General features: G+C 41.6%; 1 protein-coding gene across 1 annotated transcript in view; it reads right to left on the bottom strand.

The window, feature by feature from the left end:
* The window catches only part of THADA (THADA armadillo repeat containing), a 3,943,996-nt gene that overhangs the window by 3,541,224 nt on the left and 386,430 nt on the right, over positions 1-16,342 (bottom strand). The window contains exons 11-12 of the mRNA XM_044073699.1: positions 12,475-13,178; positions 6,886-7,040 (exon numbers count right to left, since the gene is read on the bottom strand). Of these exons, the coding sequence (XP_043929634.1) occupies positions 6,886-7,040; positions 12,475-13,178 (859 nt within the window). The remainder of the gene's footprint in view (positions 1-6,885; positions 7,041-12,474; positions 13,179-16,342) is intronic.

The raw sequence follows: 16,342 nt of genomic DNA, 5'->3' as shown, positions 1-16,342 counted from the left end.
AACCCATCTGGCAGATGTGATAGCCACCAGAAACAAGGTCTTCCAAGACAGAAATTTCAAAGGAGATGAATGAGATGGCTCAAAGGGCGGAGACATTAATCTGGATAGCACAAAATTCAAGTCCCATGAGGCAACAGTCTTAAAGTGGCACCTTTGAGGAAGGTTTTGCACAGCCTATGTGACATCAGATTAGAATTTTGTATGCCTAGATGAAAATTAGAAATCACTGCCAATTGAACCCGGGCTGTGGCAGCCGCAGATCCCTGGTGGAAAAGCTCAGACAGGAATTCCAAAACCACCAGAATGGAAGCGGTATAAGGGTCAACATTCTTTTTCTCAGCCCAGATAGAGTCTCCTCCATTTACTGGAATATAATCTCCTAGTGGAGGGTTTATGGGATGACGTTAGGATATGGGTCATTGAGGGACTGGAGCAGCCAAGCTGTCAAATTGAGGTTGTGTAAAGTGGGATGATGCAAGCCTGACATGTGCGTCAAGAGATCTGGCACTGGGTCCAGAATCCAAGGATTGTCTAGCAGAAGAAGCCCAAGAAAGGGGAACCAAACCTGACGAGGCCAGTAAGGAGCAATGAAGATCAGTTTGCTTCCCAGCTGTTTTGCTTTTTGAGAGGAAAGGGAGGAGAAGCATAAAGGAGACCCAGAGGCCAACCGTGAACAAGTGCGTCTCTCGGTGACTCCCCCAAGAGGGGGGATGAGGGAGAAATAGCTGCTGCATTTGGCATTGATCGGGCTGGCAAAGAGATCGCAGCAAGGCTGTCCCCCATCTGCGGAAAATCTGCTCCGCTATTTCCTGGTTCAGAGACCACTCGTGAGGCATCAAATTTGCTCGGCTGAGTTTGTCGGCTATCACGCTGGTTGTCCCTGGGATGTGCGTTGCCACCAAAAACGCTGGGAAGATATCGCCCATTTCCAGACTCAAACGGCCTCTCGACAGAGCGGGTGTGATCTGGTTCCGCCTTGTTTGTTGATATAACATACTACAGACATGTTGTCTGATTGCATTGCAATCATCCCAAGAGGCAGAAGGTCTAGAACACTGATATGCAGGTGAGCCTCATCTCTAGAGCACTGATATGCAGGTGAGCCTCATGATCTTGCCATGTGCCTTGGACAGTCCTGCCTAGATAATGCCCCCTAACCTATCTGTGAGGCATCTGTGGTCACAGTGGCAACGGGTTGGTGAGGGACAAATGAAGTGCCCGTGGTTAACTGGTTGGGTTGAGTCCACCAAATGAGGTCCTTCTTGCAAGTGTCTGTCAGCAGTTTGTGATGAGTTAATGGTAGATGTTGAAAGGATCACTGGGACGACAGCAGCGACTGAAGAATCTGCATGTGTAGTCTGGCTAGTGGCACTAGTAGTATGGTGGAAGCCATGGTCCCTAGAAGCTTCAGAACAGTCTTAGCCTTGACATTTCATAGAGGGAGAAGACGTTGAATTTGAAGAACAAGATTCTGTGCCCTTTCTACTGGAAGACGAGCCAACATGTCTACTGTGTCTATCTCTGCACCTATAAAAATAATGAACTGAGAGGGCAATAAGGCAGATTTTTCCCAGTTAATAGTAATCCCCAACTGGGCACAAATATGAATGGTAGCATCCCTGGTCTGAAGAAGTAGATGCCTGGTGGGGGCGGTCAGATACGGAAACACCTGGAATCCTCGACATCTCAGGTAAGCTGCCACTACTGCCATACACTTGGTGAACACCCTGGGAGCTGTGGTGAGACCAAAGGGCAGAGCACGAAACTGGTAGTGACTGGCTCCCAGCCAGAAGCGTAGATGACTCCTCAACACCCTGTCCATTTTTATGTGGTAGTAAGCATCTTGGAGGTCTACTGAGCACATCTAAGTGTTTTTCCGTAGTAACGGGAGTATAGACTGCAGTGTCACCATCCGGAACTTGTCCTTTACTGATTCGTTCAACCTGCTGAGGTCCAAAATGGGCCTCCAGTCCCCTGTACGTTTTGGCACTAAAAAGAATCTGGAGTAAGTTCCAGATCCTATTTGGTCTGCTGGGACGGTTTGGATGACTCTTTTTGCCAGCAACTTGTTGACCTCCACAGTTGCCTGATCCCTGTGATTGGGTGGAACATCCAGGATCCTCTTTGGAACATAAGGTGGCAGAGAAAAGGGTATGACATAGCCTCTGGTAATAATTCTTTGTACCCATTTGTCTTGAGTGATACTTAGACAGGCTTCTGGATACAAAGAAATGCAACCCCCGACCAGCTCCAGAGAAGCACAGTCGGGCCCCACACCAGGAGCGTTGGTAAGGCCGGCCCCAAAATGAATCGTGGCCTCCCTGGTTTTGCAGTCTGCCCCTGCCTCTAGGGTGACATCTACCATTTCCTCCCCCTCCTCTGCCTCTGAAGGAGGAGTCACCCTGTGCATCTTGGAAAAACCTCTGGGACTTCTTGAACCACATTTTACTACCCCTCTGATCCTTAGGGTATCGTCTAGAGGGGACAGTAAAACGTACTCCCACGGCAGAGAGCGTTTTTCCTTCTTGCTTGCACTGGGTGAGTGTGTCCTTTACCTTAGGTCCAAACAATGAAGAACCGTCAAAGGGGGCGTTGGTAAAGGTAGACTTGAACGGTTCCGCAAAATTACACAAACGCATCCAGGAATGACGCCTTAGGGAAATTCCTGAACTCGCTGCTCTACTCGCTCCATTGGCGGCATACAAGATAAGCCTCATGGACGAGGTGACAATAGAGTTTAAGGTGGACAACTGAGCAGATACCTTGTCAGGGACTCCCTCAGTGAATGTACCTTGTAGAGAATCCCCTAACTCCTTAAGGAGATCTCGCTGAAGCCTCGTGAAGTGTGTAAGGTAGTTCAGCGATCAAAGAGTAAATGCCGCTGATGAAAAGATACACTTCTTTATTCGACGGATGAACAGAAGAAGATGTTTCCGCTAGCTCCTTCTTAGTGGCCGTCGCCACCACCATGGCATCTATGGGAACACATTTAGACAAAAATTATTTTTCCCTGGACGCAGAAAGAAATTTATTTTGTCTCCTGAGGACTGGCTCCACGGATTCAGGAGGATCCCACACCTTCTGACTAACGAGCTCCATCAGTTCATTGAAAGGTAGAGACACTCAAGAGGTTGAAGGTTGAGACCCGAAAGCCTTCAGGTACACTGACTCCTCATCAGAAAGGGTGACAGTGGGCCAGCCGCACCTCTGCTTAAGGATCTCCAGGATGTCTATGAAGGAGATCTCATCAGAGATGACTTGGGGGACCCTTCTGATTCCTCGAGGTCAGTGTTTAAGGTAAAAGACTCATCCTGGGAGTCTACATGCTTCCTCTTGCATGTTCTCCTCCATGGGGGCTCCTCGGAAGGATATTCCAGGGAGGCCCCGGAAGAATGGGGGCCACCAGCCAGTGGTTCCTGAGGCTGTGGGTCTCTGCTGTCCAGAGAGGGAGTAAGAGCTGAGACGGAAGTAGGTGCCCTAGGGGGGAGAGTGTCGGTACCCCTGATAGGAGCTGATGATCGGGACAGCACACTCCTCATCATCTCAAATGCCGACCTCTCCAGCTCCGAAAACCTCCCCAGCTCCGAGGAGACAAAGGATGCCATCGGTTCCAGGGCCATTGGCTCCGAGATATTCGTAGGGGCCAAGCTCACCCTCGCTGATAAGTGTCGGTTCCAGGCATACCTGTCGGGGCCGACCAGGAAGCTTCGGCTCCTAGACACCATGGACGGCACCGAGAGTGTTGGAGCAGAACTCTGCTCCGAAACAACCTCAGGGGAAGCTGGAACTGAGGGTTCCACCAGTGGTACCAAACACTCCAGCTCCAAAAGACCAGCATGGCTTGAAGGAGGAATCACCAAAGGGGGGATGGACTCAAGTGGCCCCGGGACTGACTGGGACGGAGCCAACAATTATTTAGGTAAGGTAGATGACTTCAGGAATCTCAGCACTACTCTCTCCACATCTTCTTCTGATAAACTCCTGGAAGACCGAGTAGGAGAATGGGATCTCTGCACTATGGCTGTCCTTAATGTAGGGGAGACCGGTAGAGGATCTGCAGACCGGCTCCGTTGAATACTCTCAGTGGTCGGCTCCGAACTACTTGATGCCGACCTTGTAACCACAGAAGTAGAACCCTTGATCGGCTCTGAACTCAACGAAGCCGATGAGACAGTAATTTTGTCAGATTTGATCATTTTAAGAGGCGGCTACGAAGCACCAGCGAGGGCCTCTTAGAGGATTTGAATTTCTCCTTTTTAGATCCCCGAGATCTAGCAGAGGAGGAAGAGCTAGCCAGATCTTCCTAAAACAAAGGCTTTAGGAGACCTTTTAGTATGAGCTTATTCTTCCTCTCTTGCAACACCCTAGCACTAAAAGAGTGACAAAATAAACATGTTTCCCCAAGACAGTAAATGCAGTTACTGTGGCCATCCATTATAGACATCTTGTGTGAGCATTTCACACACTTTTTAAAGCCAGATGGCTTGTGATCCTTGACCTCCTTAGACATCTCACAGAAGACTGTACTCACATAGAGAAAGGAAAGGTGGGAGGACTAGGTCCTCTAACTTAAACGGGCCTAGCCCTGGTAGAGAAGAAAGAAGGAAAATAGGTCCTCTAACTAAAATGGACCATAGGGAGGCATAGAAAACAAGTCGAGAGCCTCGCACACACACTAGAGCAGGAATACAAAGTCTAATTATTGAAAACAAACAAATGACAAGAACGAAGGTCAAATAGAACCCCGTTCTATATGCAACACCAATAACTGTAAGTATCAACAAGCTGAAAGCTCCGCAAGTAAAGCTATTATTATAATATTTATGAAAAGCACACAAAGTCTAATCTAAGCCCAAAAGGCGCCTACAACTAGCAATATAAACAGTATCTATATATGTAACAATCCAGTGAAGAAACAACTGGCACACAGGATACCAAATAGTACTAAAGGGTCAACGGCCAACTGTACTCAGAGAAACTGCACACAAAAAGTGCTCTGGTAAACGCTATCTAACTACAAACACTACACTAACTATAGCTATATAATGCTATCAAAATATGAACAAAAGCAGAAATACCCAAAATTTAGAACAAAATGTGTTAGACTTAGCCACGGCCAAGAAGCAACACATCCAAACTCGTTGATGCGGCAAATGAGATCTGGGGATTGTACTGGTGCACCATGGGATACCTACCTAGCCACGCACCAACTAGAAGACTTCGAGCTTGTAAATAGGCCGAGTTGTAGCTGATCCTCGGCTCCGATCCCATCAGTAAGAATAAAGGCGAGATAGGACTACAAAACATTAAATGTTATGTCTTTTACAAGAAATTCATTGTTTTTACTTACTAACATATGTTCTACCTTCCTATTGCAACTTTTTAACCAAGTTTATTGTAGTTTTGCATTTCCTGGACCATGCTCAAGTTATTCAATTCCTCCTAACAGAAGACTCTTTTAACTCTTATTTTACTGTTGGCTGTAGGTTAAATAAAACATATTTCGAAACTGTACTTCAGCTTACCTCTGTGCAAGGCTAAGAATACAGAAAGACATTACATCCAATGTCAAAGAGTCTGCTAATAGGAATCAGAGTACTACTGAAGTACTGAACATAGAAAAGAAGAGAAAATAAATGATCTGGGATATTTAGAAAAAGGAAGGAGCAAATTGCATACAAATAAATGGAATTTGTTGGAACAATGCACACAGAATAGTGCTGAGGAGGATGAGTGAGACTTAATTGAAGGAAGGACTGGTCAATGTCTCTCCTTCCTGTGCTCAATTGACCCATTCAATCTTCCATCAGGGCAAGAGCCCTCCGTCCTTACTCAGTGGAGACAGAAAGTCTGGTGTAAGGGAGCAGGCCATTCTGCAGATCCTACGGACTTTCTTATCCTTGGTCCTTGCAGCATGCAAGCTCCACTATCCATGCGACAGTGATTCAGCATGCCATTCTACCTCCCACCCCCAGGATGAAGCAGAGTCATTGGGCCAATCCTGTAGACCAAAAACAAAAATATCAATGAGTAATCAGTAGTGATGGGAACACGGCTTTAGCTCCTCAGAAAAATAGTTTCATTCTTAATTGCTGTCATTAGTATTCTTGAGTTGTTTGTTTTGGCTTATTTGGGTGTCATCCTCTCGCTTCCATCACCCCCCCCAACTAATCTCTCCAGCCCCCAGGCTGCTAGTTGGGGTTGGCATAATGGTTTACCTCACAGGCAAGAGGTACAGGGTTTGATTCTCACCAAGGGAAATTGGCTAGGCTTAAAATGATCCACAAGGGCAACTAGCCTAGTACTTACCTATGAACCCAAGTCATCTGTGCTGCAGTCAGAACTTTGTCTGCATCATTGCCTGGGAGGGAGGTGGTATATTTAGTAATCTGAGAGTAAGAAAAATATTTAGTTCTGCTTGAAAAACCAAGTATTCCTTCTACCTTTGAAGCAATATGATCTCAGCATTTGTATACAAGATAAGAAGGGGTGGTATAGTCCTTTTATAGAAAGCTATACTGCTATGCATACCAAAATTTAAAAAAATGAATCATCATGTAATCCAACTGATTAATATCAGACAAGACAAATGGGTGCAAAAGTATCTTCGGTATCTAAGACTAAAAAAAAAAAACAGAACTTCAAAACTGAACATGCCACATGTTTATCCTTCTAGAAAGAGGACAAAGAAGTCACAAAAAGACAAAATGTAAATAAAGCCTACAGTTTTTTGAATGGTAATTAAAGTATGAGATACCAATGGGAATATGCACTTCTGTTTTCAAAGTCTGCATATGTCATACATAGTCATGAATACAAATCATTATACAAAACTGACTTCAGAAAACCATTGCTGTCAGTTTGACCTTATGCCGGTTTACATACCTCATCATGCCTATGAACTAATGCTTGTCTAATTAGGCCAGTGGCAATTAAACTATCCCATGTTGGGTCTTCAGTGATCACCATGAGTCCATAAGCTCTTGCAGTTCTCAGACATGTCATCAGAGCTCCAAGGGCACCTCTGTTTACATGGCAACCTAACAGAAACAGGCAGACATATAAGTTAAGCAAGAAACAATGTTACTTCTTTCAATACAAGATTACACTTTACACAATGGAGAAGCTATGCTCTAGATTCACTTCTTGGTGTAATAAACTCGCTACAAACTTGTAATCACTTCAAGCAGTGTTAGAGAGTAATATAAAAAATCTGTGCAACCAGCCAAATATTACCACATATTCTGCAACACAAATACATGCAAGTATACACTATCTTAAACATATTTACAGCTGTGCAACACACCATATGGTGCAACAGTCTTCATCTTAACATGGTTTAATTTTTTATACAGTTTGGGGGTGGGCCTCACTTAGGTTTAACATGCCCAGAAGTTTACAGTTTGCCATAATAGGACATAACTCTGTTCCTGAGACATGACATACATAATGTCCATACCATTAGTGATGCTTCTGTCTGTGACGTTACAACCACATATAATTTTTACCAAATGTCTATCAACAACTAAAAAATACCATAATTATGAAATTAAGTCATAAAATTCACCAGAACTGGTTGAATACTTAACATGCAAAGCATACTCAAAAGTGTTTCTTTTTTGTAATTTTATTACTCACCTGTACAAGCAGCACACTCAAGTTTGCTTGAAAGTTTCAGCTTGTACCTACCAGCATGTTAAGATTTTGTTCATCTTGGTTACACAAGAATGTCAGATTTTGATTAATGCTAACTTTACTCTTTTTCATTTAAAATTAAATAAATAATATGAGTTTTCTCACTTCCACTTTTAATAAAAGCTTCCCACGTTTCTGAATGCCAAATGTTTTATCCTACAAAGTTAATTTGTGTAACTTTTATATTTAACACCAAGAATATTTTTTCACTCTGTAAAGTGAAACTAGTAAGATGAAAACATCAAGAAAATGAATGAATGGTGTGTGTCTGAAACTTAGATGATATGGGACAATTAGCTGTAAATCACGTTCATCAGTGGATATGAATGCAAAGGAGCAAATACCCTTTCTTTAAGGTACACTGACCCCAGTGTTAACATAACACATGGGGATTTGCAAGGGCTATACCACCTTACATATGTGGGATGAGTGAGGGGGAAAAGCCACCCCCCCAAAAAAAAATAACTAGCTCCATGGTTTCCATTTCAATTGTGACAAACTCATACACTTGTTATTTGTTCAATTAACCTACATCCATAAAAAATTAAAATAAAATAAAATAAAAAATAAAACAATGACAGAACACCATGTATAGTAAACTTCTTTAATAATCCTGGGCACTTCAGCAAAGAGCCTTCAAGGAAAAATGAAAAAAATAAAACTTACACCACATAAAAAGTCCGAAATATCAATATGGGCATGAGAAATACTGCTGACCACTTGATATTATTTTTGTGATGCTGTCCAGTCAGAAACAATGAAAGTACACTAGTACTCTTCAGAGGCGCTAGTGCACCACAAAATATAAAATATACTGAAATTTAAAAATCATTCATTCATTTTCTGATACCAGCTTTATCCTATTCAGGATCAAAGGGAAACTCACTCTCTGTCTCAGGAAGCAATAGCTGTAAGGTGTGCATCTAGTCTTGCATGAAATACCACTCTGCTGCAGAAAATGCAAACACATCTGCAGGAAATGTTTAGGGCCACCAGCTCATCTACTGATCTCACTGAATGTTGGACTCTGTGCATACTAGGTAACCTTGTCCCACTGCCTGCCAGTCCTCAAGCCTCCCCCCTACTGACCATTCATACAGTCATCCTCCAGTAGTGGGGATTCCCCAAAACTAGTGGAGCAAGAGCTATCTGTGAGGAAAATCATAAGGCAGACATAGGGTTTGCTTGTGCCATTACCAGCATACTGGTTATGAAGGCATTTTATTATGAATGGCCTAATCCCTACCCTGCTGGTGAAATGACCTTTCTTAAGACATGCATGCATCTTCGCATGCACATACAAGGGCTACAGTCACCGACTTAAAGTTACACTCATGTCCTTTCTATACTGATTCCCTGCAAACTTATTGACAGGGTTAGTCCCACTAGGATAGTGGCTTCTTATGTGTAGTACACACACACACACACACACACATGCAAATGTGCGCACATATATGCTGAAAAAAAATGGTTTGCTTTTATGGTTTAGAAATAAATAAATGACATCAGCTAAGCTATTATTTTAAAATTAAATTTTACTGATAATAAAACTTCCAGGCATGTGATACAGAGTTTGCTGCTAAATGTATTGGGGGCACACAGCATCTCAAAACTCTTCAGATTTTTCTTGTACTAGATTCTTTATTCAAGTTTTGCATGACAGCAGCAATCATTAATGATGTTGCTAAGCTCCATATTTAAGACTGCCATACCTAAACTTTTGGTGAAGAAAACTAATGCCTGTTTGACTATCTATCAAAAATTTAGACCACCTCATGGCATCAGATAGTTTTGGTCCTGGAACTGGGTATGAATCATTACACAATTCCTCTGTTGAAACTCTTGATATCAGTTCTAGAATGGTCCTTCAGTCATTAACTGAGGTACACCTGGAAATTTGAAAGGCTATTATTTTGCATTATAATGTCTCTGAAAATGAATATCACAGAGGGCTACCTATATCTGCACTGAGTTGGATAATCTCCAGTGGTGGTTGTTCCCACCTGTGGCAAGGACCCAGCAGAACATGAATTTAGCTGCCTGGATGACAATGCAACTAAGGATCAAAGTTTAGGTCCTCCTGTGCTTCCCAGACTTGATAGCTTTCATAAGCTTCGTGATGCCATCAGCCCACAAACGAGGATGCAGGTGCAGCAATGGACTGTAAGCTATCAGTGGCTACACAGGCACATTACAATTGTGCATCCTATGTTGATGTTATACCTTTGCTGCCACACCTTGGAGTGGAGAGAATTCTCACCAATTTTCATCACCAATGGGCCTACCATTCCTGAAAATGACCATAGCTTACACTAGTGCTATGGTCCCTCTGGAAAAGGGGCTCCACACCTACCAGATGGAGCTAAAATCAAGCTGCTTTTAAAGCCTATCCTAATTCAGTCTGACAATCAATCCATTGTGTGCCACTAAGCAAACAAGACAACACATGGTCTTAAGCCTTTGCAGAGAAGTGGTACACATATGGCAGTGCCACTAACAGTGTGCCACAAGCAGACACCATTCTTAGGAGTTCTCAACAGGCATGAAAAGTACAAACTAGAAGATTTTTTGAACCTCTTTTCCAGTCATCTCCTGAACTTGTGGACTTAGAAGTAAAGTCTGACCTGAATCTTCTGGAGATGACGTACTCCGGAGATCAACATATGCAGAGAAGAGAAGAATGCAGTGCTCTGTTTCTTCTACATGGTAAAGCAATGAATGGAGATATTTGAGGTGAATGTGTTCCCATTCCATGGCACAGCAGATTCCTGTACAAATTTTCCATTCCTGATGATTCTGTTTCATTGCATAGTTCAGTAAAGAAAGACCACTTATTTTTCACTGGCCCTTAGTGCCCAAGAAGGATGTGTTTTCAGGTAATTAGGTATCTGGCAATACTGAAACGTTCTCAGTTCTAGCTAAAACGTTACCACCAGTGGGGGGTTGTTGAAAAATGCACCTCAAGACATGGTTCTATGTCAGACCATCTAATCCATTTTATATTCCAGAAGGGGGGTGTCAGAAGTGACTTAGGCTGCATGGAAGCCTCTACCTAGGACAGAAATTCTGTCCTGTGGAGTAGTTATCACCCTTTGAACAGACTGGCACCTGATACCAACTTACTCAATTTGCTAACAGGTCATCCTGACCAATCACGGCACTTGTAAGACTTGGACCCCAGGCATTCTGCAGTCAAGGTGCATGTGTCGGACATTTCTGTCTGTCCTGACCTAATGGATGAAAGTGCTGTGGAGATCAGTATAGGCTGAACAAGTAGTTCCTTATCAGAGTGTTACACCCCTGCCTACCTCTGAACAGCCCCCTCACCTCCATGGAATTTGAGCTTCATGTATGACAACGCTACACATCCCCTGTTCAAATCCATTGTTTCAGCAGCAATGAAATTTGGAATTGAAATATGCTAACTCCTGAGAGTCACTACCTCTGCCAACAGGATCTCAGAACTGCAGGCCCTCACTATCAGCTCTTACAAGGAAATGAAGAGTTCAGTAAGTTTGTTAATTGATATAGTCCCTTCAAACCAACCAACATTTCCTCGAAAAAGTAATTTCTAAACAGGCTCTGAATCAGTCCTTTCATTTCCGTTTTCTTTATGGGGCAGAAACCAGGGGACAAAGTTATACACTGAATGTACATTGCTAGTTCATGGTTTACTCAAGGCAGGTATATGGGTTTAGGAAGAAAGAATAACTGTTGTCTTCTCTGCTACAGGAACAGAAGGTTTAGCAGTCATCAAGCACATGCTTTATAAGTGGACTGCTAGCTGCATTATTATCAGCCATCAGCCTACCACTCTCTAGACCATCTTACAGTGAAGGGTTACTCCCCTAAAGGTACAGCAGCTTCCACTAATTACTTCAAAATGGTCTCCAAAGCATTGCTAACTTAAATGCAATTTTAAGACTCAGCCCCTTAGTATGTCTGGACTAAGGTATCTGATCTTTGTTTTTGGCCATCATCTATGTATTTCCATCATGGTGAACTTACTGCTTGGAATTCAACCCAGCCACTGACTCTGCTGTGTTTGAAGAGCCCCCACCATCCAGCTTTCTCTAAAATTCCCATTAATCGTACACTTGCACATCACGCATTGTATAAATAAAACTATTATTTCTTCTTGATTTATGGGAGGCATGCCACTTCACTAGTTGTGTGTAAATTGGTGGGCTCAGGGCTTAGATGTGCTACTACAAGTGAGATGTTATGTAATGGTGTAATGTAATGACATGTGCTAGTGGAGAACATACACTTCCAGAGGCAAACATCTTTGAAGAAAATCTGCCAAACTGGAAGGGGAAAAAAGATAAATTTAAATCTGTGAACCCTCCCCTGAAAAGGTTCTCCTTGAAACCATAAGAATATAACTATCACTTTGCACTTTTGCAGCCTTACTTGTAAGGTTGAAAAAAAAAAAACTTCACAGCCACAATTTCAAGTTTATTCATCAATTTCAATGTTTACTCAACTAGTAGACTGCAGAAAATAATAAATGGCTTCAATTTTTCAATTAAAAAGTCATGCATATGACAAGCGAAGTCTCTAAAGAAAATAATGCTATTGTTCATTTACCGTAAATGTGACCAGTTCTTCATTTCTCTATTTACTGACCAATAAAGCTAAACTCACCTGTCTTCTTAAACGTTGGCAAATCATGATTTTTAAGAATCACCTGCTCAAATATATTTACACAAGTTCTACATATAGAATGAACACATTTGTCTGAAAGTTACATAAAAAGTAAATAAAAGAAAAACTTACCAGAATGAGAGTTGTACAAAGCCTGAAGAAAGCAAATCATGTGACTTAAACTTTCAGGGCTGAATTTCATTAACTTTGGAAGAGAGTATTCAATTATGTATACAGTCTGAAAAGGCTCCCCTTCGCAAAGCAATGTAAGAAGTGGAGATACCCATGTCTCATGCCACTTATCCAACCAGATTCCATTTGAATTTGAGTAAGAAAGTGATTTGTGATGATTCATAAACAATGTTTGAAAGAGATCACTTGCATAAGGGGCAAAAGACTGCTCACTCATTACCTCTAAGATCTGCAAAGGGAGAGTTCGATCCACATGCAGTAAATGTTCAGTACCTAGGTATTCCACAAGGCAAGCAAGGGAGGCATACTTCCCCTTGACATGCCAATCCAAGGCCAACAAATCTGCAGTCAGCTTTAGAAAGAAATGGTCAGATGTTGCTGCAGTGTTACATCCCTTAACAGATGCCCAATGAATCTTCAGCAGGTTTCTGAACAATGATTTAGTTTGGTGTCTTACTGCATCCAGGGGGTGTTCCCAGTGTGCATATACATACTCCAGCAGCATCCCGGCAACTTCTGAATGTCCATTTAGGTGTTTTTTAAGAGTCTGTGAGCAAAACTCTGAATCAAGAGCATCTAAGGCTGAAGAAGTCCAAAGGTTCAGTATCTTTGATGTTGACATCACTGCACTAGACTCCTTTAATCTGTGAAGAGAATGCTGGTAGATTAATAATGACATCAAAAACATGCATGCATCTTTTAATGAGTACACAAACTAATAAAATTGTAGAACATACTGATGGGTAGCCTTCCGTGAGATAATAATGTTTCCATCCCTTAATCCATACAGCAACAAAGCCTGATGTACATTTCCTCATGGGTAGGTACCAAATAAGGTTACAATAAAAGAACTCAAGTCCCGCAGCAAATGCATACAAGATTAAACCAGGCAGATTCTGGCAAAACAAAGAAGCAACTGTGTAAGAACACAGCTCCCTTTATAAGGGCATTATGAAAGGTACTAATCACTACAGTGAACACACATCAGACACTGAAAAGCTGAAAGTTTCAGGGCATGACTCATCAGTTCACTTAAAACAATAACACAAGCTCAGAAAAGGGTGAAACATGTTTAGAGCTACCAATTTAAGTCTGCTTTTTTTACCAGAATGCAACACAGCATAAAATACCTGTGAGTCCCCGCACATTTAAGAAACATTAAGCTGAAATACTTCTCTTAAACAAATTTTATTACTCCTCATTATACCTTGATAAGAGATGCTTTAAATATATTTACATAGAAGTTTCTTTCTTTACCACAATTTTTCTGGTTTATTTACTATGCATCTGTTTAAGAATTTTTCTCTTATGTCATTATCAAATCTTCATTTTTGGCTATCATAAAGTTGATAGATAAAGTTTCATGATTCATTTCAAAGAATTACTTTCCTCTCTTTTTAAATTACACCACATCTGATCTTTTCTTCATGAGCATCGCATAATCTGCTATAGGATCCTTAATATTCATTTAAATTTGTTTAACAGCATCCCCATATTACACAATTTACCTTCAGTTGGTATGCCAACATCTGGAAAGAAACCACTCTAGATGAAAAAATGAAACTTCGACTACCTAGCACGCATACGCCAAGGAAGAAACTCAAAGCCCATTCAACTTTAAAGCATTGTTTTTGCAAGGCGAAACCCCCCCCCCGAACCCCCCATACCCCCCACTAATTATATATAGTAACTCTGAGATCGTACATTCAAAGGGAAAGGGAATATTCCCCTATCTGGGGACTGTCAATCTTGCACACTTGTCAACGGTCTGCATAATCGACCAAATGTGGACTATTAAAGAGATGCCCACCAAATTCCCTTGTCAACTAAACCAATGGAACTCCCTTACGCATAGCCTAACATTTCCTTTAATTCTGTTGCCAAACTTCTAACATGATTGGAAAACACTGCAAAGAAACAGAGAAATGAATCAGAGTGCAACTATGTGTCTGGACTAGATCTAGGATATTCAGCCCTTCTGACCAATCACTTTCACAGCACCTCTGCTACATAACTACCACTGTAAACTGAATGGCTGACAAGCAAAGACCAAATTCTAATAATTTAGCTGACACAGTTTACATTTCCCACAACAGTAAATATATAAAGTGAACACTGCAATTATCAGCAGGTTCTAAAGCAGACAAACCCCATAACCACCCAACAGCCACACTGTTGACTGTGCACACCTCAGACATCTGATTTGGATAACAACAATGGCAAAAGCAAATGCATTTCAACTTTTTTACATAAACAGTAACTACAACAAAACATAAATCAGATGCAAAAATAATGGGGGAGACATACCCCAAAATCTGGAAAAATGTTTAATTAGAACTAATTCAGTTTCACAGCTAACAGAACAACAGGTTTTGGATCAACATGCATTTTTCAAACAATAAGTATGAAAGTCTAATATCTGGCATTGTTAATCCATTTGATTTACTATCTCTGAGTATGCCAAGATTTTGATAGCCTGACACTTAATGTTCACGTCAAAATCTACAAAATACCCAAGAACTACAAGGGTTCATTGAAGTCAGTCAGTAGATGGAATGGACTCCCATCCACACAAGTCTGCTGCCTTACATGCTATTCATGAATTAAGTCTATTGAGGGGTATCATTTGTGAAGGTGTGGAGAAGCACTATTATCAGTTTGTCTGTTGTGGCCTACCCAATCTTTACTTGCTGCATTAGGATGATGTCAAGCCATGCCAGGTCTACTGGATATTTCAGGGATACGTACAGATAATGAAGGGGCAGATGTGATACATAACTTCTTCAAATGCTTGGGGCAACAAAGACACTGACTGCATCTGTGATCATGAGTGCTATCAGCTTACACCATGAAAGGCCTTGCATCACTGTATTATCATCCCACAACATCACACTCCCTGCTCAACATAGTACGCAACAAAGTGTGAAACATATTCTCCAGTACTGGCTAAATGGGAAGATTATGAATTAGAAGACTTCCAGCCATTGAAGAGATTTCACATTGCAATTCCTTGGAGCAAAACATCTAAAAGATGTTACAGAAAGCATTCACAATACATACCATGGAACTTAACACAGAACCCCACATACCTCAACTTCTTTACTCAAGAGCTCTGGACAAAGCCAAAAATAATGGGAGGGGGACAAAGGCCTAAACTCATGGACATTTTTTAAATATTAATCTAAATCACTTACTAGGTTACTAGAACAGCAGGGTTTGTATCAACATACTGTTTCTGAGCAATGAAAATGATGTCAGGCATTACATACTGACTGCAAAGTTGTAGAAATGGAGAGCAAACTGTAGCAGCTGTAGATTAAACTATAATGAAATGAAAGTATAAATCTGATGGCCGAATATCTAAACTTCTGTTGAAGTTCAGGGCAGTAGCTGATGGCCAGTCACAAGGGAGTTGAAGGTGGTAATAAAGTATCAGTTGCAATAAGCCCTCAAACATTAAATGACGTGGTGAATTTCCATCTCTTGGGTCCTGTGTATGGATGTAACACTGACTAGGAAAAAAATAGTTGTATCCCAAAAACAAATTACAGTTATGGAGGAAGCAGTCCAGAAGAAGGAAGAAGGAATTCAGAATAAGATGTTCTGAGGCACAGTCCTCCCAAATGAAACCATACTCATGAAGTAGAGATCCAAACAACAGAGGTTGATGCAGATGTCTAAGGGTCACAAATAGCTTTGAAGCAGATGTTTTGCAGTAGGTACAATGGATAAAGATAGCCCCTTACAGTGGAACATCATCTTTGTGGCCTGAAGAATGGTCGGTTAGCTTCTGGTGATAAAGTGTTAC

Source organism: Protopterus annectens, chromosome 6.part0 (genome assembly GCF_019279795.1).
Source record: "Protopterus annectens isolate FY-2018-M chromosome 6.part0, PAN1.0, whole genome shotgun sequence".
NCBI lineage: Eukaryota > Metazoa > Chordata > Ceratodontiformes > Protopteridae > Protopterus > Protopterus annectens.
Note: the sequence above shows the minus strand (reverse complement) of the source record. Positions and strands in the feature narration are given on the sequence as shown.